At 46.6% G+C, this 25,229-nt stretch overlaps 1 protein-coding gene across 14 annotated transcripts in view; it reads left to right on the top strand.

Annotated features, from left to right (window-relative positions):
- Window positions 1-25,229, top strand: part of SFMBT2 (Scm like with four mbt domains 2) — a 226,543-nt gene that overhangs the window by 87,341 nt on the left and 113,973 nt on the right. For 12 of the 14 annotated variants that reach the window (XR_007153923.1, XM_047866407.1, XM_047866402.1 and 9 more), the window contains 2 exons: window positions 22,531-22,619; window positions 24,315-24,561. The exons of 1 other annotated variant lie outside the window; for it this stretch is intronic. Coding sequence is in view for 12 of the 13 variants with exons in the window: in XM_047866407.1 (XP_047722363.1) it covers window positions 22,531-22,619; window positions 24,315-24,561 (336 nt within the window). In the remaining variant the exon portion in view is untranslated. The remainder of the gene's footprint in view (window positions 1-22,530; window positions 22,620-24,314; window positions 24,562-25,229) is intronic. One more of the 14 variants, XM_047866415.1, reaches the window with a different exon arrangement.

The raw sequence follows: 25,229 nt of genomic DNA, 5'->3' as shown, positions 1-25,229 counted from the left end.
GATGGTGAGCTCATATCTTCTTACACTTTGAGGGATCTTCAAATGTTGGGCTGCAGACGGAACAGATTTGTGTTTGCTTCTGTCAGACAATAACCCACTTTAATTAAATGTTCGGCCTGCGGGTGTTTTGGACGACTGGGTTGCACGGGCTGGTTTGTGGTTATGAATTCTCAGGGGATGTTTCCTTTTCCTCCCACTCACACCCGCCATCAAAGTCAGCGCCAAGGTTTTGCCCAAGATGGCTTCCCGCAGGCCCCTGGCGCGAGGTGGTTATTTCTGGTCATTTCCGGTTCCTCCTCCCGCCCAGGATGTAGCCCCTGGAGGTGTGCGCCTTGGGGCTTGGCTTCCGGGGGAGAGTCGGCTGTGGACGCTGTGCAGCGCATGGGCCTTGGTGCCCGTCGGCTGTCTGGTTCCACCACAAAGCTGTTGCAGTGAGTTGGGCAAATGCCCTGCCGGGAAGTGGTGGTCTCCCCGCTGCAAGCTTTCATCTAGATTTTTGCTTTCAGTGGACGTTTGGGTTCTGAGCGTTCCTTACCTTTTGCCACCTCATTAATCCATTTGACTCACACTTTAAAAAACAAACATTTGTTAGTTATTTTCCATGCAAGAGTTGGGTTATCTTCCCCACACCACTGCAGATAGATGTTTAGGACTATTTTTTGAATGTGTGACTCGTCTTTAACTGAGGGCCGCGGGCTCTTTTTATGTTGCTGAATTCCTCTCACTGGGCAGACCTGGGTGACAGTCATGCTCAAAGCCGTGCTACGGATGTGGTGCATCTTTTGGAGCTTTGCTTTGAAGGATGATAAATAATGTAAAGCATTATTTTTATGTTGTGCTAAAGCAGATACAGACCTGTGGCGAAGTAGCAAGCGAGGTTTTGTTGGATATTTTGAGTAGAACTCGTGAGAGCACAAGGAAATTGTCGCCCTGGAGTGTGCTGTCTTTACTACTCAGTGGGAGGGGGCTTCTGGATGAGGAGACAGGGCTGGTGATTTCTGTTGGTGGCCCCTCACCCCGCCCCCCCCCCAATAAAAATGGCGGGCTCCTTTAGCTGGAACTAGGGTAACGACACTCTCCACGATGATCTGCCAGTTGAGAACATTGCGCACGATGTCCCCAAGTGGTCACGTTGTTCTCTTTTTCCCTTCTTTGTCATTGTTTTTATTTATTTTTTTAATTTATTTTGAGAGAGAGAGAGCTCATGTGTCGTGCTCATGAAAGTTTATTTATTTTGAGAGTGAGAGAGAGAGAGAGAGAGAGTGCTCACGTGCATGCTCATGAGTAGGGCAGGGGCAGAGAGGGAGAGACAGAATCGCAAGCAGGCTCTGCACTGTCAGTGCAGAGCCCACGCGGGGCTCGGACTCACCAACCGTGAGATCGTGACCTGAGCCCAAACCAAGAGTCCGATCGATGCTTAACCGACTGAGCCACCCAGGCTCCCTGTCATTAATTTTCCATTATTTTCTCTTCCTCCTCCTTTTCTTTTTCCCTTCCTGCTTCACTCTTTGGACCTTTTCTTACGGATTATTTTTCTGTTTGTCACGACTGTTGGCCTGTATGAGCGGAGGGTCATCGTTCATTATGATAATACTGGCTTTAAAGCATTTCTTAATGTAATGAAGCACAAGCTTTTTCAGACCGGCGCTCGCCCACCCCTCTGCGACCTGCTTCCTCTGGAGCTCCGCCGCAGGAACCAGCCCGAGGTCTCTGTTACAGGCAGTGGTTAGGCTCCGTGGGCCATCTGGTCTGCGTCACGCTGCTCACTGTTATGCCCTGAGAACAGCCAGAGGCCGTCCGAACGAGCACGGCCCTGTCCAGCACACCGCGCCTTATTGATGGGACACGCACGTTTGAATTTCACATAATTTTCATGTCACGCGCTGCTGCTTCTTCCAGCCATTTAAAAGTATAAAAATCATTCTTGGCTTGTGGGTGGTAAAAACACGGGTGGTGGGAAGGATGTGACCCGGAGCCCTATCTACCTGTCACCTTAGACGTACTCTGTGATATTGTCGGCGGCTCAGGTCCTTTTTCAGTGGCTTCTTTTTGACCCCATCGGTCACACTTTGCATCTTCCTAACGTTAAGATACAGGTATGTTTCAATAAACGTTCTAGAGCCCATCATGAAATACCAATTTTTAATCAATGTACACAGGCTTTCTAAGTCAGTTGGGAAATGCATCAGTTGTAACTTATCTGCAATACATACAGACGAGTAAACAAATGAAATATGTCAAATGTAAATAATAGCGAAGGCTATTTTCTTTCACACCCTACTCAGAATCATGTGTGTTGGTAACCGGGCAGCCCTTAGCAACTGTTGCCTTTGGTTTCTCCATACTCTCTCCTTTCCAGAATTTCTTTTCGACATAGATAAATGGAATTAAAATGTTCTTGGGGGCGCCTGGGTGGCTCAGTTGGTTAAGTGTCTGACTCTTGATCTCAGCTCAGGTCATGATCTCATCGTTGGTGAGATCGAGCCCCGTGTCAGGGTCTGTGCTGAGAGCACGGAGCCTGTTTGGAATTCTCTCTCTCCCTCACTCTCCACCCCTCCCCTGCTCCGTCTGTCTCTCTCTCTCTGTCTCTTAAAAATAAATAAATAAACTTAAAAAATTGAAATGTTCTTAATGGTAGATGGCACTTCTATGATATTTAGGCATAGTTCAAAAGCTTTTCAGTGTATTTTATACATGTAGGCTTTTATGTTGGCCTGGCAGGCCAGGCCTCTTGGCGACTTTGCTATTACTCAGAACACGTTAGCGATTTATTAATAGACCCTTGATGTAAAACCGGTTTGTGGGACACCTGTGGTTAAGTGTCTGCCTTCAGCTCAGGTCATGTTCTCGCAGTTCGTGAGTTCGAGCCCCACATCTGACTGCGCTGACAGCTCAGAGCCTGGAGCCTGCTTCAGATTCTGTGTCTCCCTCTCTCTCTCTGCCCCTCCCCTGCTCACACTCTGTCTCTCTCTCTCAAAAACAAATAAACATTAAAAAACTGGTGTGTAAGTTGGGGGCTCCCTGTAACTGTCACAAGAAAACCAAGTCGTCTGACAAGTGATTTGTTCCTGCCGCTGCTTGCGGACCACAGCGGCAGAGAGCCTCTCTGTGTCCCCCGCTCCTCTGTGACAGCAGATATCGCTGATGCTCTTGGGTCTGTGATATCCTGGCACTTTCTGTCGGTCCAGGCAGGATCCTCACGAACGGGCAGAAGAAGGAACAGGGATGAGGGAAGAATGGAACGCTACTGACTTTCTGCATTCCCGTGCCGTCTTACTCCTTCCGTGGCCAGACGAGACGGGTTCCTGTCCAGCTCTTCCCCGGGCCTGTGCTTACATCACCACTCGTAAAAATCACCCTGAGATGATGGCAGTGAAAAGATTCCATTTCTCTTTGTATCCGTGAAGAAATAGTCTAAAACTGGAAGAGTTGTAACTAGGAAAGGTTACTCGAAGAGGCACACACATTGCCAGATGAATGCCATTTGGGGCTGGTTTTAAATCTCAGCGGTTCACTGTGTCAGGGCTATTGAAATACCGGGTAAAGTGACAAAAAATCAGCAAGAGCTTTTGAGTTTTTGACAAGTCAATTCCAGGCTGTCGTGAGAGTAAATGTTTAAATAAGGTCCTGTTGCATTATCTACTCCCTTCTTTTCAAATCTCAAATTATCCGATCTTCTCCCCGTGGAAGGAATAATGGTTGCAAAATGAGCAGGAAATTTACTCCTCTCTACTCATCTGGCATAAATTGTTTGCCCCACATATGCTGAAGAATTACTGCTTCCAAGGCTGATGTGATAGTTTTTGTGTTGTTAAACAGCTATAAATCTCATCTAATACGGTCTCTGCCATAACAGGAAGAAAACCGTAGGTTAATATCTGTTATATTTCATTGCTTAAAAATAACTGTTACTGGTAAAACTCCATTTTTACAAACATAATTTGATCTCGCATAATTGATAGAAGAAAATTTGGGGAACCTGTCCAGGCTCTGTTTACAGCTGATATTTTCTTTTTTTTTTAAAGTATTTTTTTTTCAACGTTTATTTATTTTTGGGACAGAGAGAGACAGAGCATGAACGGGGGAGGGGCAGAGAGAGAGGGAGACACAGAATCGGAAACAGGCTCCAGGCTCCGAGCCATCAGCCCAGAGCCCGACGCGGGGCTCGAACTCACGGACCGCGAGATCGTGACCTGGCTGAAGTCGGACGCTTAACCGACTGCGCCACCCAGGCACCCCTACAGCTGATATTTTCAAAAACTGCCACATGCAGTGATCCAAACGAATTCTGTTTGTGTAATAGAGGCCAGAGTTTATAGTGAGCTCTCAGAATGAATCACCGACAGTTACAGAAGCAGCATTTTTTTTCATACCTATTCTGATCCTTTTGCAAAATTGAAATACTTTGCGATATGCTATCATAGCATTTTTGGGTGGTTGGTTTGTTTTAAAAATCCCAGAAGACAAAACCTTAGGGGCTTATTTGAAATTTTCTGTTCAGTTACTGAAGGTCTTGCCAGAGAGAGGGGAGAAATAGATGCTGAAATATTCCTATGTTTAGGGCGGCTCCTGCCTGCAGACCAGCACGGCTATTGTTTCAGGTACCGAAACTGCTCAGCTCTTTCTTCACTGGGGAGGGAGAGCCGTGCCATAATTTTGGTTCTTTCCGGACAGTTTCCTTTTAATTACGAGCTGATTTATGGCTTTGATTCACGATTCTAGCATTATGGAATGTTCCTAGCAATTAATCACCTTCATTAGACTTTTTTTTGGTCATAGCTACAAAAATCGAGCCAGCTAATTGCCTGGGTGTCTCTGTTTTTGGAATAGTCATTGCAACTCCTGTTTGTCACGTGCGGGAACTTCACCCGGGTGACACCCAAGGGTCAGGGTTCCACGTCACTGCCCGCTTTGGAGCTGTGAGCTCTTACTCAGCTGTGGTTAAGCTAATGAATAGTAATCAGTTCCCACATCATCCCTAGTGAGTCAAGACTGATACAAACTGAGCTCATTACTGAAGTGTTTCTCCCGCATGAGTAGAAGAGGGAGGGTGTCTGGAGTCCTTATTTTGGGGGTAGACCATCTCTTGTCTCAGTGGGAGCTGTCTCTCTGGGACCAGACTCTCCCCTGCTCCCCCGACCCGTGTTCCGTCCCCTGAGTCCCTGTGCTCAGTGGAAGTTCTAGTCCACATAACTATACCAGATTGGTTCTTGAAAACTCCACCCTGGGCCAGATTCTGAAGGCAATTTGGAACCACTGTATTTTTGCCGCTTTGACAGTGTAGGGCTGTTGAGATAGATTCCCCTGTCAGTGGGCGTCCTCGGAAAGAAGCAGGGGTGAGGACCCTTGAAGGAGGGAGGCATGACGGAGACGCCAACTTTTTTTTTTTAAGTTTATTTATTTAATAAATAAACGAGAGTGGGGGAGGGGCAGAGAGGGAGGGAGAATCGCAAGCAGGCTCTGTGTGGCTCGATCTCACGAATATGAGATCATGACCTGAGTTGCCATCAAGAATCAGACGCTTAACCAACTGAGCCCCCCACGCGCCCTGAGTTACCTTTGAGGGAGCTTGGACAAACTGCCCGAATTCTCTGCTTCCAGTTATGTGAGATCAAATGATGATCCTAAAAATGAAGCTTTCCTAGTAACAGTTATTTTTTTTAAAATGCATTTATTTATTTTGAGAGAGAGAGAGAGAGAGGGAAAGAGAGAGAATCCCAAGCAGGCTCCGTGCTCTCCGAGCAGAGCCCGACGTGGGGCTAGAACTCATGAACCGTGAGATCAAGACCTGAGCCACGGTCGGATGTTTAACTGACTGGCCACCCAGGCTCCCTGCTCGGAAGCGATGAACTATAACATATTTATTCAGTTCTCCCGAATAGAATGACATCTGAGCAGAGGCCTGCGTGAAGTGCGGGACCGAGCCTGGGACGTATCTAGGGGAAGAGTGTTCTGGGCAGAGGGAACAGTAAGCGTAAGCGTCCTGAGGCGGGAGCATCCTTGATGTATAAGAGGAGCACCCGGGAGGCCAGCGGAGCGGGGCGGGAGTGCGCGCTGGGGAGAGCATCGGGGGAGGATCGGAGCCGGGGCCGGCAGGGCCCAGTGGGCTGTGGTGAAGACCGGCCTTTCTCCATCAGTGGGTTTTGAATGGCCTGTGTCCTAGGCAGATCATTCTGGCTGCTCTGGGGAGGCAGCAGGAATAATCCAGGTGAGAAATGCTGGTGGCTCGTGTCAGGGTGCTTGCGTCTGGGGGTTGGGGGATGTGGTGGGAAGGCGGGAGAGAGAGCATTAGAGCCAGGGCTGGGTCCAGGGCCTTTGGTCTGAGCACCTGGGGAAGCTCGCTAGTCGCAGGGTCCGGACGTCGTGTGGGGAGAGCGTGCCGGGGGTGGGAACCAGCCGCTTGTGCTTGGCCGTGTCGACGCGAGGTGTCGGTGGAGATGTCACGGAGGAAGGTGTCCGTGTGGGTCTAGGGCGCAGAGGGCGGTGCTGTTGGGTGCTGGAGCCGGGTGCTGTCGGCGCAAATGGTGTTGGAAGCCGCGAGACTGGATGAGAGCAGTCGGTGGGGGGGGGGGGCAGGTGGAGGGAGAGAGGACGTCCTAGGACTGTGCTGTGGGACACGCCAGTGTTTTGAGGTTGGCCGATGAGGGGAGGCAGCAGGGGAGACTGAGGCGTGATGCCCAGCGAGGTGCACCGAGAGGGCTTGATGGCCCGGAAGCCAGGTGTCCTGATCAGCTGGGACAGCTGCAGCAAAGCAACGCAGACTGGCTTAGAGGCGACAGGGCTTGCTTCCTCCCAGTTTTGGAGGCTGGACTTCTGAGATGAGGGGGCCGGTGTGGGTGGTTCTGGGGAGGGCCCTCTTGCGGGGCCACAGACTGCCAGCTTCCCCTCGTGGCCACCTCGCTGGGTAGACGGGTGGGGGAACCCTCGGGGCCTCCTCTGTAAGGGCACTAATCTCATTCATAAGGGCTGTCCCTTTGTGACCTAATCGCCTCCCAAAGGGTGTCAGATCCTGTCACCTTGGGGGTTGGGACTTCAACCTAAGAAGTTTGGGGAGGCACACAAACATGTACTCCACCAACAGAGGAATGTTTTGTAAGGAGGAGGGAGTGATGAGACATTTGGGATGCTGTCCACAATGTCAAGTAAGCGTAAGACTGAGTACCGACCGCTGTCTCTGGCAATCCGGAAGTCCTTGGTGAGCTTACCCTTCTGCCTGCTCAATCTTTCCCATTCTGCGCTATGCTCTGCGGGGCTGGCCCCACCTGGTTCATGGTGCTTGGCTAGGTTGCTTCCCCTGGCATCTGTTGTGGCCTTTGCCCTTGGTTTCGCCAGGTGAGAAATCGATCTGTGAATTTTGCCGTATGGAGTTGTCGGAGCACAAATTTCCTAAGAGAAGAAACACGTAAAAGAGTGAGGTTATGTTGAGACTGTTCTCCAGCTTGCAGACCTGTAATGTAGACAGTATTCCATCCCGTAATTTTGGATCACTACTGATTATTGTAATGTAGACAGGCAAAATGTGTTTTGATTTTTTGAGGAAAAAAAAAACTATGTCACTAATATTTTTTCACTAGCGTGCTTAAGAAATGTACCATCGGTAAAAATGTTCTCATGTAATGTAGTAATGGAAAGCATTTAATTCTACGATAACTGGATAATAAATCCTATTTTTTAAAGCTTATTTATTTTGAGAGAGAGAGAGAGAGCACGACAGAGCCGGGGAGGGGCAGAGAGAGAGAGAGAGAGAGAGAGAGGGAGAGAGAGAATCCCAAGCAGGCTCTGCCCTCTTGGCAAAGAGCCTGATTATGGGGCTTGAACTCACCAACTGTGAGATCATGACCTGAGCTGAAATCAAGGGTTGGACGCTGAACCGACTGAGCCACCCGGGTGCCCCAATCCTGTTGTTAAGCGCATGTTTTCTATGGTCTCTGTTTTGCCAAGACGTTCTGTTTTGGGATAATTCAGAGTATCTCAAATGTTTTCATAGGATTTGTCAGTAGAGGAGAGTTTGAGTTTCATTAGTATTCAGAAAAATGGCAGATTGAAAGAATTGACCCACATCTGGGGCCATGTTTCACAGTGAGACATGACTGCTGGGTCAGCCGACAGAATGCCTGCAAGCTATTGGCGCTTACGTTTGGACCTAACTGATTAGGTAAGAATCACGCCTCTTCTCTCGAAGAACATACTCTGAATCTTCTTCACCTTTGCTGTAGCGAGAGGGATTTCGTTGCGTATCGTTAAGTATGTCAGATCTCAAGTCAGATGCTTACAGATAGAATCGTTGCGTTGGCTTTTCTCGTGTTACGGTTCACATTCAGCGCTGACACACTCTCAGTGAGGGGTAATTAAAGATGCCTTTAATTATTGTAATTAGCATGTTAATCAGATCTGTACATTAAGAAAGTAATCTTCAGTGAGATGTTTTCACGAAGTATTACTCTTTTTAAATATTTCATTCTAACGGAAATAACATTTCATGAGGTGTGGTGGTTGGGGTAAACAGGGACTTCTGTTTTAGTTTTAGTTTTAGCTTTCTTTAAGTATCTTTTTTTTTTAATACTTATTTATTTTTGAGACAGAGACAGAGTGCTAGTGGAAGAGAGGGGGAGAGAGAGAGTCCGAAGCAGGCTCTCCCCTGTCGGCTCAGAACCCGATGTGGGGATTGAACTGATGAACTGTGAGATCGTGACCTGAGCTGAAATCAAGGGCTGGACGCTTAACGGACTGAGCCACCCGGGTGCCCCAATCCTGTTGTTAAGCGCATGTTTTCCAAGGTCTCTGTTTTGCCAAGACGTTCCGCTTTGGGATAATTCAGAGTATCTCAGTGTTTTCATAGGACTTGTTGGTAGAGGAGAGTTTGAGTTTCATTAGTATTCAGAAAAATACTATTGAAAAATACTAATGAAAAAATACTAACTCCTAGAGAGAGACAGAGACACAGAATCCAAAGCAGGCTCCAGGCTCCGAGCTGTCAGCACAGAGCCCGATGTGGGGCTCGAACTCACGGACCACGAGATCATGACCTGAGCCGAAGTCAGATGCTTAGCCGACTGAGTCACCTAGGTGCCCCAGGAACTTCTGTTTGAAATCATTTAAAATTGACTCACCCGGCCTTATGAATCTTTTAAAGTGGACCCACAGAAGGAGTTTTGAGGAATCTGACCCAGAATCTAAAGTTTTGTTGAGTAATTGTGTTTATGTCCTAGATTCCTGAAATAATTTGTGTTGCGCATCTGTTTTATTCTCATGATTACACAATACGTATGTTTGGAGGGGTTATTCTAAAATTGACATTTTATACATATCATGTAAATTAAGAGACGTCTGTCTGTTGGAAATGCATTCTTTGGTGTATTTGTGACCGATCATAGGCCTGCCTCATCGCTTTGAGTCTCACTGGTTGAACGGGGACTAGAATAGCTCGTCCATTGGATTTTTGGGGAGCACTCCCTGAGGCGCTGCGTGCAAAAGCGTTTGGCTTAGTGTTTGGTACACAGCGAACTCTCTGTAGCTGTTTTGTAATCAGAGTTGCAGGGTCTCCTATCTGCTGGGTTGGGGAAAGATGCCACGTTGATTCCTTTGAAAGGAACAGTTGTGTTTTCAACTGTATGGGCACAGGTTAAGAATCTTTGTTTTAGGGGATATAGTAACTGGTCAAATTGGAACTGTAGTAACAGGCCTGTCTGGGATGAGGAAACTGACCTCACTGTTGGGGTCTTGGTTAAGAGAGGTTCCTAGCAGTCCAACATATGGGTCATATGGGATCTGTAGAGCCAATCTCTTTTTTTTTTTTTTTTTAATTTTTTTTAACGTTTATTTATTTTTGAGACAGAGAGAGACAGAGCATGAACGGGGAGGGTCAGAGAGAGGGAGACACAGAATCTGAAACAGTGTAGAGCCAATCTTGAAAGAACTGACATCTTTCTTAAAAAAAAAATTTAGGGGCGCCTGGGTGGCGCAGTCGGTTAAGCGTCCGACTTCAGCCAGGTCACGATCTCGCGGTCCGGGAGTTCGAGCCCCGCGTCGGGCTCTGGGCTGATGGCTCGGAGCCTGGAGCCTGTTTCCGATTCTGTGTTTCCCCTCTCTCTCTGCCCCTCCCCCGTTCATGCTCTGTCTCTCTCTGTCCCAAAAATAAATAAACGTTGAAAAAAAAATTAAAAAAAAAAAAATAAATAAATAAAAAAATAAAAAAAAAAAATAAAAAAAAAATTTAATGTTTACTTTTTGAGAGAGAGAGACAGAGCCTGAGCAGGGGAGGGGCAGAGAGAGAGGGAGACACAAACTCTGAAGCAGGTTCCAGGCTCTGAGCTGTCAGCACACAGCCCGACACAGGGCTCGAACTCACGAACTGAGCCGTGAGATCAGGACCTGAGCCAAAGTTGGATGCTCAACCGACTGAGCCACCCAGGCTTCCCACATCTTTTTTTTTTAATGTTTACCTCTTTATTTTTGGGAGAGAGAGACAGAGAGAGAGAGAGAGGGAGAGAGAGGATGCACATGTGCACACGGACACAAGTCGGGTAGGGTCAGAGAGAGAGACACACACACGCAATCCAAAGCAGGCTCCAGGCTCTGAGCTGTCAGCACAGAGCCCAACGCGGGGCTCGAACTCACGAACTGCAAGATCATGCCCTGAACTGAAGTCGGACGCTCAACCGACTGAGCCACCCAGGAACTCCAGAAGAACTGACATCTTGACAATATCCAGTCTTCCTATCCATGAACATGAACTATCTCTTTATTCAGTTCTTTCGGTTCATCATGATTCTTTCGTGCTCTGGAGAGGCCAGTCTCTTGTGCTATTCAAACCTTCACCTGATTTGGTGAAGCCCACCCACATGAGGGAGAGCAGTCTGTTTCACTCAGAGTCCATTGATTTCAGTGTAAATCTCATCCCACATCATCCTCACAGAAAAATCCAGGCTAATGTTTGACCAGGTCTCTGGGCACTTGTGTCCCAGGCACGTTCACACGTGAAATAAAACCATTACAGATAGCAATTGTGCAAATCGTCTAAAGATTCCCCGGCTCATGTAATGAGATATATGCAGAGGGCACGTTAATGTAAATTTTATGCAAGCTTGTTTTTTTTCCCTTTCTTTTAAAAGCTTACGACTAAGAGAAGCTTTGGGAAAATTTTCAACGGAAGCTATTTTGCTGCAGCAAAGAAAGTAACTTCACAGAAAGAAATAAGTCAAGTATGTGTGGGAGAGAGATACCTGTGAAAAAAAGTCTTTAACAAAAAAGTGTCTTATTCCATTGAACCTGGAGCCCTGGCCCTTTGTGATATGTCAATTCAGTCCCGACACTTTCTCTGCAGCGTGAGCTAATAAAAGACCTGTAGGAAGTTTTTTCTTAGTGGAGAGAAAAAAAAAGTGACTCTTTGGAGGAATATTCTTTAAAGGCAGGAACGCGTTTGAAGCGATCGCAGAAATGCCTGTGGAGTGAGATATTGGCAGCTAGAGAAGAATTGGAGAGAATGTGCTAGAATCGGAGAAATTCCACGTTTTATTGGATAAAAAAAAGTCTCTAAGCAGGGACCAGTGATTGCCTTTGAAATGTCTTTGCCTTCTAGGCTCTTAAAGATACGGTGTGGAGTCATTTGAGTTCTACCTTGAGAGTGTCATAAATGATTCTTATCTGTCTGGCTTTTGCTTTGGAAATCTTGGTTGTCTGTGGCGCTGGGAGGCTGTCGGGAACTTCAGGGAAGCAGTCGAAGCCTGGATGCGCACTACCTTGTCTGTTTTTGACTTCTGGGTGATGCCTTTGCCTGGAATGAGCAGGTTCAGTGCTGCCTGTTGGGGCTGTAGCGTGTGCTCCTTCAGAAGGAGAACTCCAGGGACATGCCGAATGTCTGCCCTACCTCCTCAGATGATTATGATGCCAGCTTAATTACAAGGATGGATCTCTGGCTTTCTGGGTTGTATGTGCCACAACTGAAAACTAAAATGATTACTTAACATCACACGTGAGCCGTTGCAAGCCAGGCAGATGAAGGAAACGGCAGCTCATTTGTGCACGCTTGTGGCGTGCTATGGCGTTAAATCGTATTTTAGTGAAAGGTCTGTGTAATATGCATGGAAACGGTGGTTCTTCGTCGGAATCCGGCAAGTTGTATTTCCACACGAGATTAGGAAAACAGACACGGTTTCCGAAGCCATCGGATCTGTCCGCCCTTACTTCCCGTGACAGACTTTATGAAACACCTGCTGTATGCATTTGTTACTGGGTGTGTTGAGCGCGGATGGAGTGGGCAGGCAGATAGGGACTGTCATTAGGCACATGAGTACAGACGTGTCATTGTACATTGTGTTCAGGCTGTGAATGGAAAGGCTCTGGGACTCCAGGAGGCAGGACAGCTGATCCTGGAAGTTAGGGAGGACCCATGAGGGAGTTATGGTTGAGGGCAGGAGTTTGCTGGGGACACATGAGGGGGAAGGCGTTTTTGCACCAACGAGGAGGGTGTTGAGGACAGTAATGAGGCCACTGGAAGGGAAGAGTTGAGAGGATACCAGTGTGGAGAGCGAGGGGAAGAGAGAGCCAGTCAGGCAGGACATCGGGCCAGGTTTGGGAGTTTGAAATTTACTCTAAGATTTGGTGGCTGCATGAAAGGATCTCATGCCTTGTTTTAAAAGGCTCATGTTGAACATAATATTCAAAGTCAAAAGCTCTGCCGTATCTAACAAAGAATTAATATCTGACATAAATAAAGAGCTCTTACAAATCAATATATTTCTCTAAAAGATCAAAGCTTGATTTGATGGATGACAGGTATGAGATGCCTTCCAGAAACCCATGGAAATCTGTGGAGCAGGCAGTGGAATCTGAGATTCTAAGGCTCAGAAAAGAGGTCTGGGGGCGCCTGGGTGGCTCAGTCAGTTAAGGGTCCGACTCGATTTCGGCTCAGGTCATGATCTCGCGGTTCGTGGGTTTGAGCCCTATGTTGGGCTCTGTGCTGACAGCTCGGAGCCTGGAGCCTGCTTTGGACTCTGCGTCTCCCTCTCTCTCTGCCCCTCCCCTACTTGTGCTTTTTCTCTCTCTCAAAATAAATAAACTCTAATAAAAAGAAAAGAGGTGTGGTTTGTAGAGATAAATTTGGCGGTTCGGGGCACGGCTGTGATTGAAGTCACGTGGGTGGATAAAAATTGTCCACGGAAGGACTACCGAGTGAGAAGAAAATCGAGCCAGCCCAGGACCAGATTCTGAGTAATCCTGAATCATTGGAAGTGAAAGGGGACTGAGGAGGCTGGAGAAGGAAGCAAGAAAAACAAAATGCAAGTGATGACTTAGAAGCCCAGAGAGGACTTTGTTTAAGAGAGGACGTTGTCAGCCGTGCGGTCCAGTGGGCGGCTTGGTCGTCGTGGGGGTGGAAATTGAATGGATGGAATGGTGAGTGAAGAGGTCTTTGCTGAGGTTTGGTTTTGGAGGGGAGCAGAGGAATTAGGGTATTGACTGGTTAGAGTTCAAGGGCGGTTTTTGTGGGATGGGTCATTTGAGAACTTGTAGGGAGCAGCTGGGCTCAGTGGTTTTCTTTATGCTGCAGAGCTGAGTCTTCTTGCTTTGGTTTCGGAGGGGCACAGAGGGAGTCAGAGGGAGTCAGGGATGGGGACGGTGGGGTAGGTGAACGACGTGGGTGACAGGATTGGAAGTGGGTGGTTGTTAAGTAAGGAGAACAAACATGACGGTGGCGGTGGCCCCTTCGGACAAGCGTCCCTTCCCTCTGTGTGTCGCCGGTTCGAGGCGCTCCCTGCTGCCCCCGCCCTGGATGGCACGGCCTGTCCTCGAGTATCGTGCAGCTCCCCCCATCCCCTCAACAATGCATTGCTGCACATCGAGACGTCCTGAAGTCCTCGCCTCGTTGAAACAGGGGAATAAAATACCATAAGAGCTGATTAGAATGCATTCATTTTCCAGGGAGCTGTGACTGGCGTGAATCGTAGGAGTAACGTCACTACAAGGGAAGTGAGGTTGCAAAGCTGTTGCTTCAGCCGGATTGTAGTGTCGACGGGAAGAGATCTGGCTGGAATTCTGGGTGTTAGGATTATCTCGGGATTACCACGGGATCGGTCGCCCTCTCGGTGGCGTCCACTAAAACTTAAGTAGCTGTGCGTCTGCATTCAGGACGGAAGCATCGTGTAACCTGTTCACTGTTGGTCTTGTTCTCAAACTTGAGCCAGTGCCTGTCTTCACGCATGACGTATCCTATTGTGTTAAGGCTGTGACTGCAGAGTGTAACTAAGAGCGATTGCGTGTTACCTCTAGGTAGCAGGTGATCGGTTTTATAATAATGTGAGGAAGCAGGAGCAGAAGCTAAAAGTGAACCGGATTCCCGTCACGGTTTACATTAGGAATTACTTTCCATAAGGCAGATTTTGATTCTCTTCTCCGGTACCACTTTGTCAGTGTTTGAAGATGCGATCGTTAGCATGAATTAGCGTTAATATCCAACGTGGGGAGAGGCAATTAAGGGATGAGAAGGCTAAAAAGTATCATCACGCTCTGGAAGAAAGATTTTATTCTAATGATAATGTTTGAAATTAATAAAATAGCAACCATGTGTCTTTTTTTTTTTCCCCATGGTTGTCATTTTATATCCATGATCTGATGTGCAGGTTTATTAAAAGTTAAATTTGGATTGCCAGAAATCTGTTCATGTATAATTAAAACATCATTTGGAGGGGCGCCTGTGTGGCTCAGTCAGTGGAGCATCGACTCTTGATTTTGGCTCAGGTCGTGATCCCAGGGTTGTGGGATTGGGCCCCACACATGGGATATTCTCTCTCTCTCTCTCTCTCTCTCTCTCTGTCTCTCTCTCTCTCTCTCTCTCTCTTTCTCTCTCCTCTCTCCCTCTGCCCCTCCCCCAATTGCACCCCCGGTCTAGCTCAAAAAACAAAACAAAACAAAAACCCCACCATTTTGAGATGTTTCATGTACGTTTTTCTAGAGGAAAACATAATATGTTATATAAACATTTTAATGCATTAAAGAGGGAATGATGGGCAGCATTATCAAAGAATACTTTCCTTTTCCCCAGGGCTGATACTGTGCCACCAGAGTCATAACTGCAAGGAAGCTTTTTCTCATTAAATGCTTGCAGCCGCCCAGTGGAGTAGCTCCCATGAAGTCACATATGACCCCGTAATAAGCTAATTTCAACACAGAGGAGCTCTCCTGCTCTCATTCCCAATATTGAGGAAAATTCTGAGCAACGTGTAGAATGTCAAGTAGCAAAGACCTTTCTTGTTAAGAGTCTGCATAAATACTGGCCAAGGTTTTTTTTTTTAAATATTGTTTTAATGTTTATTTTTGAGAGAGAGAGTGCGAGCTGGGGAAGGACAGAGAGAGAGAGAGAGGGAGACACAGAACCCGAAGCAGTCTCCAGGCTCGAAGGTGTCAGCACGGAGCCCGACGCGGGGCCCGAACCCACGAATCGTGAGGTCATGACCTGAGCCCAAGTCAGACGCTTACCTGGCTGAGTCATCCAGGTGCCCCAATACTGACCAAGGCTTTAATGATTATCATGGCCTAAATGTTCCATGTTTTCATCATGTAGAATATTCTGAGCCTTGTACCACTCGTGGTTTCTACTTCGACCTACAGTCATGACTCTCTTGTTGGTTTCTTCCAACAGCTCTTAGATTATGTCTTTGTGAAATCCTGATCTTCAGAGCAAGATAAGGATATTCCATTTTGTAATTGTTCAACTATATTTATACAACTGAAAGAGCCCTGGAAGGTTGAATTGAAACTTTTCCTCCTACCCATAGATGGCGAGTACCAAAGAACGTGTGTGTGTGTGTGTGTGTGTATGTGTGTGTGTGTAAAGATAATGTTTCGGTATTTTTCACGAGTTACGTCTTCATCTACGTCGTGTTTATTTCTGAAGACAGGTATCCTTTTATCTGCATGTTCGAAGCCCAGTTGTATGTAATGTGGTCCGTTGAACACGGTAGGAGCCGATCAATCCTGTTGACCTGTGGAGTCATTTTAATCTATTCTTCTGGTTGTGGGAACAATTTAATTTAACCCTTTTTGCAAAATTAATGTGGATTCTTTCCTTTAAAAAGCTCCAAGGGAAAGAACTTTATAGTCTTTTACTCTTAATAGTAAGTAGAAGCGCTTCCGTTCATAATTCAAGATCCGCTGTTGCCTCCTTGCCTTAGTGAAGTCAGCATTAAAGAACAGTTTCCTGATAAGTCCAAGGCGGCGCCTGACATCTTATTGTGAAGCCCCAGTTCTGTTGCGAGCCTGGAGTTTCTGTGGATTGAACACCCTTATTTCTCTCTTCTTCCTCCAGAGACCCCATTAAAATGATAGTAAAGGAATAAAAAATGCATAAACCCACAACAGAAAGGATTGGAAGAGAGACCAGTGCAGAAAAGAAATTTCAGAATGTTCCTAGCAGCTCGAAAGGTGATGAAGGCTTGGTGATGGCCAAAACTCGGTGGGGGCTGCCACCACCCTGGACATCCTTGGCGGGGGGCCCTCGGAGTCCCTGCAGCGCCGGGTGGGGCTGGGACTCACCAGGTGTAATGGGGTGCCTGCAGTCAGAACACTTCCCAGGCTCTACGTCCCCACCCTAGTGGGACAACCGAGGACCAGAATCCGTGTCTGTCCCCCAGGCTCATCTCTGGAGAAACGGACGGGGGGAACCAGAGAGGCTAGTTTGGGGGTTTGCTTCAACGACGGGAGATCCGCAACACCCACTCTGAGTCAGAAGCCCCTGCTCCGGGACAAAATCTCACCTGCAGGGTTTTGTGTGGTCTACGGTGTAAGGGTGATGCGTGACCAGGGGCCAGCAGGCACTCCAGGAGAACCTCTGATAGAGAGAAGGAGGGAGAAAAGGAAACAACAGAACACGCCCGCATCAGAACACCCCCGCAACAGAATACCCCCGCAAGGTACACAGGAGGAGAAAATCCTCTCATTACTGTATCGAGAGGGTTTGAAGAGGGCAAAAACCACGAAAAGCACTCCAAGAAGGGAACGCTCAAAGGGCAGGACAGAGCCATTGCAAATTGTAAGTATGGCCGATGAAGGAAATCCAAAGAAGCTTTGGTTAAAAGCGAACTACGAAAATTGCCAGAAAGAACAAAAGAAGCCTGTGTGTGTTTAATAAATTTTTTTTTTCAACGTTTATTTATTTTTGGGACAGAGAGAGACAGAGCATGAACGGGGGAGGGGCAGAGAGAGAGGGAGACACAGAATCGGAAACAGGCTCCAGGCTCTGAGCCATCAGCCCAGAGCCCGACGCGGGGCTCGAACTCACGGACCGTGAGATCGTGACCTGGCTGAAGTCGGACGCTTAACCGACTGCGCCACCCAGGCGCCCCAGCCTGTGTGTGTTTAAACCCTAAGACAAAGCAGTATATTTGAGTGAATGCGGCCCTGCTGCTCCTTGGTAGTTATTCTCATCTTTCCGGGGAGCGGAAAGGTAGGACGGTAGCGGGTCTGCCTTCTCCGTGGGACCTGTGTGTTGAAGCTGGCGACAGCAGGCTGAAGTCCATCTGACTTCAGCCTGGGTCTCAGTGCGTAGCATCTGCCTGAATGGGCAGCTTGTACCCACAAGCCAGTGTCCACAACAGGCAGCTTCCTCGAGAAGTCATGGATCATTGAATTCTCTCTGTTTACATGTGCTTGATGGGCCTGGGAGTCCAACACGTGTGGTGTTTTCCCAAATCCTGGGAAAAAAAATGATGGTGATCTTCTGACTTTTATTTGGCACCTTTTTTTTTTTTTTAACGTAGTCTCTACACCCCATGTGGGGCTTGAACTCACGACCCAGAGATCAAGAGTCATATGCTCTACCGACTGAGCTGGCCAGATGTCCCTATTTGGAACTCGCCCGTTTTGGGATCTGGGGCGGTCTCTAAATGTCTTCACAAAAGATGTCCGTGTGCGTGGGCGCACGTGTTTTCTTTTTCTGAAACTCATGTTCATGGTTGTTTCCTTCAGTGAGATGTGGGTTCCTCCCCAGAGTGAGGTGTTAACATGAGGTGTAACTTGGATTTTTAAAAAAGCAGTGTTAGATAATATATATGTGTGTGTATATACACACACGTATATACATATACATATATATATATTTTATATATACTAAGTTTATATAATATTAAAACTGAATAGAATCTTGAATACACGTTCATGAGAAGGTTGTCAAAAGATCCTGATTTTAGTCTTCTTATGAATAAAGCGTCTTCTTATGAACTTTTAGGAGTGTCTCTGTGTAAGTTAAAAAACGGGAAATGATTCCAGTGTTGTGGACAGACTTTGATCCACCTACTTTATTAATCATTTCTTTCTCTCTGTAGAGTCCACATTTGATGTCACTGGGTGTGGGGCAGGTTGTAGGTTTTGTGAACTTTAAGGTGTAGAGCATCTGAAGGAAAAGGTAATGACCATGGGGCCAGAAATTCGTTATTCCGTTTGAGAAAGATTGTTCTTACGTCCATGCTAGTTGGTTTTGAGTCTTTGCAGAGAGATGTTCTGTAGGAAATGAAAATATGCAAGTCTTTTACAGTCTTAAAATTTCCAATTAGAAACTTACATGGACACATAGGAAAATACAGATCAATTTCTATTGCAATGAATTCTAACGAATTTCTGGGCCATTTTTATTGTACTAGAATTTAACGGACTTGAAGATTACTGAAAATAAATCTATTGACTGAGAATCATAGCCGGGTATGCATAGTGTTTTTATACATGGCAGTATTTTCTGGAATAGATTTTCCATTGGAGCATTTAGAATTTGGAGAACTAAATGTTGACCGAAACAGGTTTTCTTTGAAAAGTAACGGTATTCCTAAGAACTGTTTCCTTACTGCTTTTTAATAAAAAATTGTCGACGTATCTTTACAGCTAAGATACATTTTTCACGGAGAGTAATTTGTCCGGATGTTCCATGGCGCATAAAAGATTGCTTCGGAGCCTCGTGTAGAAACATTAATGGCTAGTCTTAGGGCTTCTGGAGTAGACGGTTCACAAGGTGTAAATTTCAGAGCCGTCCCTAGTGTTCTCTTGTGATGACTCAGCCCCCTTAAATTTCAGCCCCTTATGATGTCTTCATAGAGTGATGGCATATTTAAAACATTTTAACTGAAATGTTAACTTTGATTGTGTGGAAGTCAGAATCAACCCTTACATGAAAAACTGCACTTTCTTCTCGTAGTGGGTACGGACATAAATTCTGTCAAGTACAGGACCATTTTTCACTCAACTACGCTGCTTGTCCTTCTTTTGTAACGAAATAACGAAATACATCTTGACCGCGTGCATTTGTATATTGTCCTGATCTCGAAACTTTTGTTTAGACAGTCATTTGCATATTATCTCTTATCATGCCTGCAATTTAGAGTACTGACCTATCCCTATGCACAAACTTTGAGCATCACAGAGTCTCACGGAAAGATTCCTAGTAAGAGCGGCATCTGCGTGCTTGAGTTTGAGGTTGACTCTGACGTTTGTTTTTTCTGTGAACTTGGGAAAAAGTTAGTTTAAGAACATCCTCCTCAGAGCCTTGTTATGATGATCGAAAGATACAGAGTGACTTAAAGGGCTTTGTAAAGCATAAGGTGAATACAGTTTTTAATACATTTGTCCCGTACGCCACTGCTCGTTGGTCTTGTCAGTAACTGCAGGCGTGTAGGAGGGCTGTCTCCATCCATGCAGGCTGCTGTAACAAAAATACCACACAGTGGGTGGCTTATAGACAACAGAAATGTATTTCTCACAGTTCTGGATGCTGGAAGATCCAGATAAGCTGGCAACAGATTCTACTTCTTGGTTCATAGTTGGTGTCTTTTGTAGTAATTTCACATGGTGGGAGGGGCCAGGAAACTCTCTGGGTTCTCATTTATAAGGGCACTAATCCTATTCTAAACCCAGCTACCTCCTGAGGGTCCTACCTTCTAATGCAGTCATCTTGGGTGTTGGGATTCAATATGAATTTGGGGGGACACAACCCATTTTGTATATAGCAAGGGGCTAAGTTAGAAATGGGTATAGCATTGAAAAATGATTGTTGCACTTTTTTTTTTTAACGTTTATTTATTTTTGAGGGAGAGAGAGACAGCGTGTGAGCAGGGGAGGGGTGGAGAGAGAAAGAGAGGGAGACACAGAATGTGAAGCAGGCTCCAGGCTCTAAGCTGTCAGCACAGAGCCCAACATGGGGCTCAAACCCACAAACTGTGAGATCGTGACCCGAGCTGAAGTCGGATGCTTAACTGACTGAGCCACCCAGGCGCCCCGCCCCGATTGCTGCACTTTCTAATGATGGAGAAGAACACAGTACAGCTTTTGCCCCAAATGGATGCATTTCCTTACGAGTGTGTATGTATAAAATAAGGAAGATGGTGTTTTTTTTTAAATTTTTTTTTTCAACGTTTTTATTTATTTTTGGGACAGAGAGAGACAGAGCATGAACGGGGGAGGGGCAGAGAGAGAGGGAGACACAGAATCGGAAACAGGCTCCAGGCTCTGAGCCATCAGCCCAGAGCCTGACGCGGGGCTCGAACTCCCAGACTGCGAGATCGTGACCTGGCTGAAGTTGGACGCTTAACCGACTGCGCCACCCAGGCGCCCCTAGGAAGATGGTGTTTTATTTGAGATAAAAATCTAGTGGTGAAAGTTGATGAACGGGTGACTTGTTGTTTGTTTAATCAGGGCCAGGGTTAGGACACTGTATGGCTTAAAGCTGGACTTTTCAGCCTTGTCTGGATCCATTTTATTTTGCCTGGATTCTTCCACTTTGATTGTTCTTTTGGTCTCACGATCATGAACAGGTGCAGGTGGGGGATCCTGGCCGAGATGCAGGTTAGAGACGGAAGTGGCAGGTGCTACCACTTTCCCCTCCTGTTGGTAGCCACGCAAAGCATGCTCATGGTTTTGATCTGAAATTTGTGGGGATAAACAATAAATATTTGGTGAGCGTGTTTAATAATTTCATATATACTTACAACGAAACAATAGCTATGATTTATTAATTGCCTGGTACGTGCCTGGTGAGGTTATGTTTTATTGACATATGTTTCTCCATTACTCCTTATAGCATCCCCTGAGCAGAAATGTCGTTAGCACCGTTATACTGACGAGGAAAGACCATGAGATACATTGGGTAACTTACTCAAAGTTACAGCCAGTGATGGCAGAGCCAGCCACGGAGTCCAGAGTCCCCCTCAGGCCATGACGTAACCTTTTCCCTCCATACCTTTACGTTCTAGTTGCCTTCTGTCATGACTCTGTTCCTTTCAGTTTGAGCAAGAAACTGTTAAAGTTTTTTTTTAATGTTTATTTATTTTTGAGAGACAGAGCATGAGTTGGGGAGGGGCAGATAGAGAGAGAGGGAGACACAGAATCTGAAACAGGCTCCAGGCTCCGAGCTGTCAGCACAGAGCCCGACGCGGGGCTCGAACTCACAGACCGCGGAGATCATGACCTGAGCCGAAGGCGGACGCTCAACCCACTGAGCCACCCAGGCGCCCCTTGAGCAAGAAATGGTTGTCTCATGCCTTTGCAGAGCACAAGCAACTCACGAAAGCTAAGTAGCGAATGTATCCTCGGCGGGGCTCCGGGGCCGGCTGGCTCTCTGTGGGATCCACAGAGTGGCCGGATGGGGATCTGAGGCTCGCTACCCTCTGTTGCTGGCGTTGTGAGTCCTGTGATGCCCCGGGGAAGGTCCAGGGCCTCTCCTGGGTGTGGACGTAACTTGGCAAAGCCTTTGGACATGTGCGATTTGGGAGATAGGCCAGGAATGCCGTGTTCCTCAAGTCTCGGGTTCTAAGCGCTTGTTGATTGTTGACTTCCGCGTCTGCTATTCCTTTGTTCAGAGATGTCTTGGCCAAGTCCTTCCTTGTCCTGGGTGTGGTCCCCACTGCTTGGGGCGCCGGCACTTTGGTACTTGGAGACCTGCACTAGCTTCCTCTTGGGTTTCTCTGCCATTAGCCTCTTCTGTTTCCATCTGAGCCTTTATGCTGTTTTCAGATTCAGTTTATACAGCGACTTCCCGTTTATTCAGTGTTCATGCTGGCTTTCTGGGCGGCCACGTGGCGCAAAATCGAGGCCCACCGGAGGCATGAAGTCACCCGCTGATGACAGATTTCTTGTCTTCGTTTTATTATTTTTATTTATTTATTTATTTATTTTTTAATTTTTTTTTTCAACGTTTATTTTATTTTTGGGACAGAGAGAGACAGAGCATGAACGGGGGAGGGGCAGAGAGAGAGAGGGAGACACAGAATCGGAAGCAGGCTCCAGGCTCTGAGCCATCAGCCCAGAGCCCGACGCGGGGCTCGAACTCACGGACTGCGAGATCGTGACCTGGCTGAAGTCGGACGCTTAACCGACTGCGCCACCCAGGCGCCCCTCTTGTCTTCATTTTAGAACTGAAGCCTGGTGCTTAAAATTAAGAAAAGTATCGAAAACCACACGCCTGTCCTGGGAAGTGCTGCGATGTTACACTTCTCGGACGCTCCCCTGCTGTGTTGAAGTGTTGTTGTTGTTTTTTTTCTTCTTCTTTTGTCTTGCCAGCAATCAAAGAGAAGTACACAGACTGGACAGAATTCCTCATTCGTGATTTGACTGGTTCCCGGACGGCCCCCGCCAGCCTCCTGGAAGGTGTATGTATTGTTGTTATTCAGCTATTCTGTGTCTGAAGCATGACAGTTACATGAGCGCCTTTGCATATATCCTTCGGCAGGTGCATGTTTATGTGCGGATGTCTCCACCCAAATGGCCTCACTTCCTGTTTGTTTCATGAGTTGCTTTGGTTAATCTTACGGCACTCAAGACACTTCACCTGTGTTCCAGTCAATAAGTGGAAAATTTGCCTCACGTCTTTCAATAATAACGTTAGGATATCTTTCCACTCTCCTGTACACTTAAGTCTCCATCCTATATTAGTGAATTTAAAGTCCCGTGGAATAACTGATCTTATGGAGGTGACCGCTAAATATACGTGCTCTGGTGTAGTCTTGGGGTATACCGATAAGTGGTTCCATTGACTACTCCGTTCTTGGATGTATACCCTCATGATGATAACACACGGATGTTACATAATAATTGAATTAGCTTCCCCTTATGAAAACAAGGGGAGAATTGGCTAATCATATTTCAGTCCGGTATTTTTAAGGTACTGAGGAAAAAAATAGTTTAATCTGCAACCTTGATGGTTCATTTAACAATAATTTCGTGATAAAGCATTTAAATATTTACCATATATAATAGGAGGGACAGTGCACTGTCAAAAATAATTACTGAGTTACCAGATCTGTTTGAAAAGTGCCCCCCCCCCCGCCCCAAACGGGGAAACACAGAGTAAATAACAAGGAATATGGTGTGGATTTTGACACTCATTAGTCTCTTAACGTTAACCGTAAATTTCCCTCTTCTCATCAATGACATTGACTTTTGGAGCACTGCTGTGTGATACATAGTTATCCAGTGTTGTTTTGTGAAGATTTTGCCTAATGTATTTGCTTATCTTAATGGCTCTTAATTCAATTGTTTGGTTAACAAATCAAAATGATGGTTCTTCACCCTTTCAGAAGGACAAATTGTCTTTCTCTGTTCATTCTTTTTTTTTTTTTTTTTTTTTTTTTTTTTAATGTATTTGCCCTCACGGCTGACTGAACAAACACCCTTTTCACGTCTTAACTTACGCTGAGAGGGTTGCTTATACGGGGCCGTAATTATATATCGTCTCTAAACTAACTGTTGGGTCAGGTGTAGAAATAACTTCACGTTAATTGTCGAATGTAGCCGATCATTAAACGTGGAATAAACATGCCATCTACACCTCTTCACACAAGTGTGAGAGAGTCTTAATCCTTAGAGTGGTAGCCAGTTTAAGATAAATGTCTGTTGGGTCACAGTACGAAGTGATAGCCCCATAGCGGATACATCTGTCTATGGGAAAAGTAGACATTTCGCTACCACATGTTTTCCAGCTCGAGGCAAATTGGGTGCAACTCTCCTTAAAAGCATGCTTATTTCGAGCAAACCCGGTTTTATCCGGGAAGGGTGATTTGTTTGGTGAGAGCGAGAGCGCAAACTGTTATGTTCTGTTTACTTGCGAGTGTCGTCGGGCAGAGGGCTGGGTGAAGTGTGCAAGTGTGTGGCGGGGGGGTGGGGGGGGGGAAGCGGGCAGGGGCGGGGCCGTGGGCGCGGAAAGGAGGGGGGAGGAGGGAAACGCCAGACTGTCTGCCAATAGCTTGGATGATGGTGTGAGAAAATATTATCTTCTGCTGTCATCTGTTTCCATGAGAACCTCAACATAAAGTTTAAAATAAGGAGTTTTGCTTCTGTTTAAACAGCCTCTGCGAGGGAAAGGCCCTATAGACCTCATTACAGTTGATTCCTTAATAGAACTTCAGGACTCTCACAACCCTTTTCAGTACTGGATAGTTAGTGTGATTGAAAATGTTGGAGGAAGATTACGCCTTCGCTATGTGGGATTGGAGGACACTGAATCCTATGACCAGTGGTTGTTTTACTTGGATTACAGACTTCGACCAGTTGGTTGGTGTCAAGAGAATAAGTACAGAATGGACCCACCTTCAGGTAAGGGCCGAGGCTAAGGCTGCTGGGAAGTACTTGGGAAAAACGTGTGGTATTTTCCCGGATACGCCTCTGGAGACTTTGTTCAGGTCCGTGTACGTGCATCTTGAGCCTTTTAACTTAAGAATACTTTCTGTAGAAAACAGAACTCAAGGCCTCAGGTAACAATACTTTACGAGGGGAAAGCAGCGGAGGCTGCGGTGAAGTTTAACCTAGTTCCTTTGGAATCCCTGGTTCGCAAATGAAAGGCCCAGTGGACTGGGGCTTGGTCATGTTCTCCCTTTTTCTTTAGGAATTTTGACGGTCTTGGAAGTAAGTTCCAAAATTTCTGTCTGTCCATCCATCCTTCATCCATCCATCCATCCATCCACCCACCCACCCACTCATCCATTCACCCTCTCATCCGTTCGTTCATTCATCCACCTCTGTTCGTCTGTACCCTGCCCCTCATCCATACCCCTCCATCCATTGGTCCATCTATCTGTCCATCCACTTACCTACCTATCCATCCATTCACCCATCCCTTCACCCTCCCAGCCTCCCACCCACTTGCCATCCATCCATCTACCCACGTCCATCCGTCCGTCCATCCATCCATCCATCCATCCATCCATCCAAATATCCAAACCAAATGCTTGTTTATATAATCTGTCCTGACCTGGAAATGGCAA

This window comes from Prionailurus viverrinus, chromosome B4 (genome assembly GCF_022837055.1).
Source record: "Prionailurus viverrinus isolate Anna chromosome B4, UM_Priviv_1.0, whole genome shotgun sequence".
NCBI lineage: Eukaryota > Metazoa > Chordata > Mammalia > Carnivora > Felidae > Prionailurus > Prionailurus viverrinus.
Note: the sequence above shows the minus strand (reverse complement) of the source record. Positions and strands in the feature narration are given on the sequence as shown.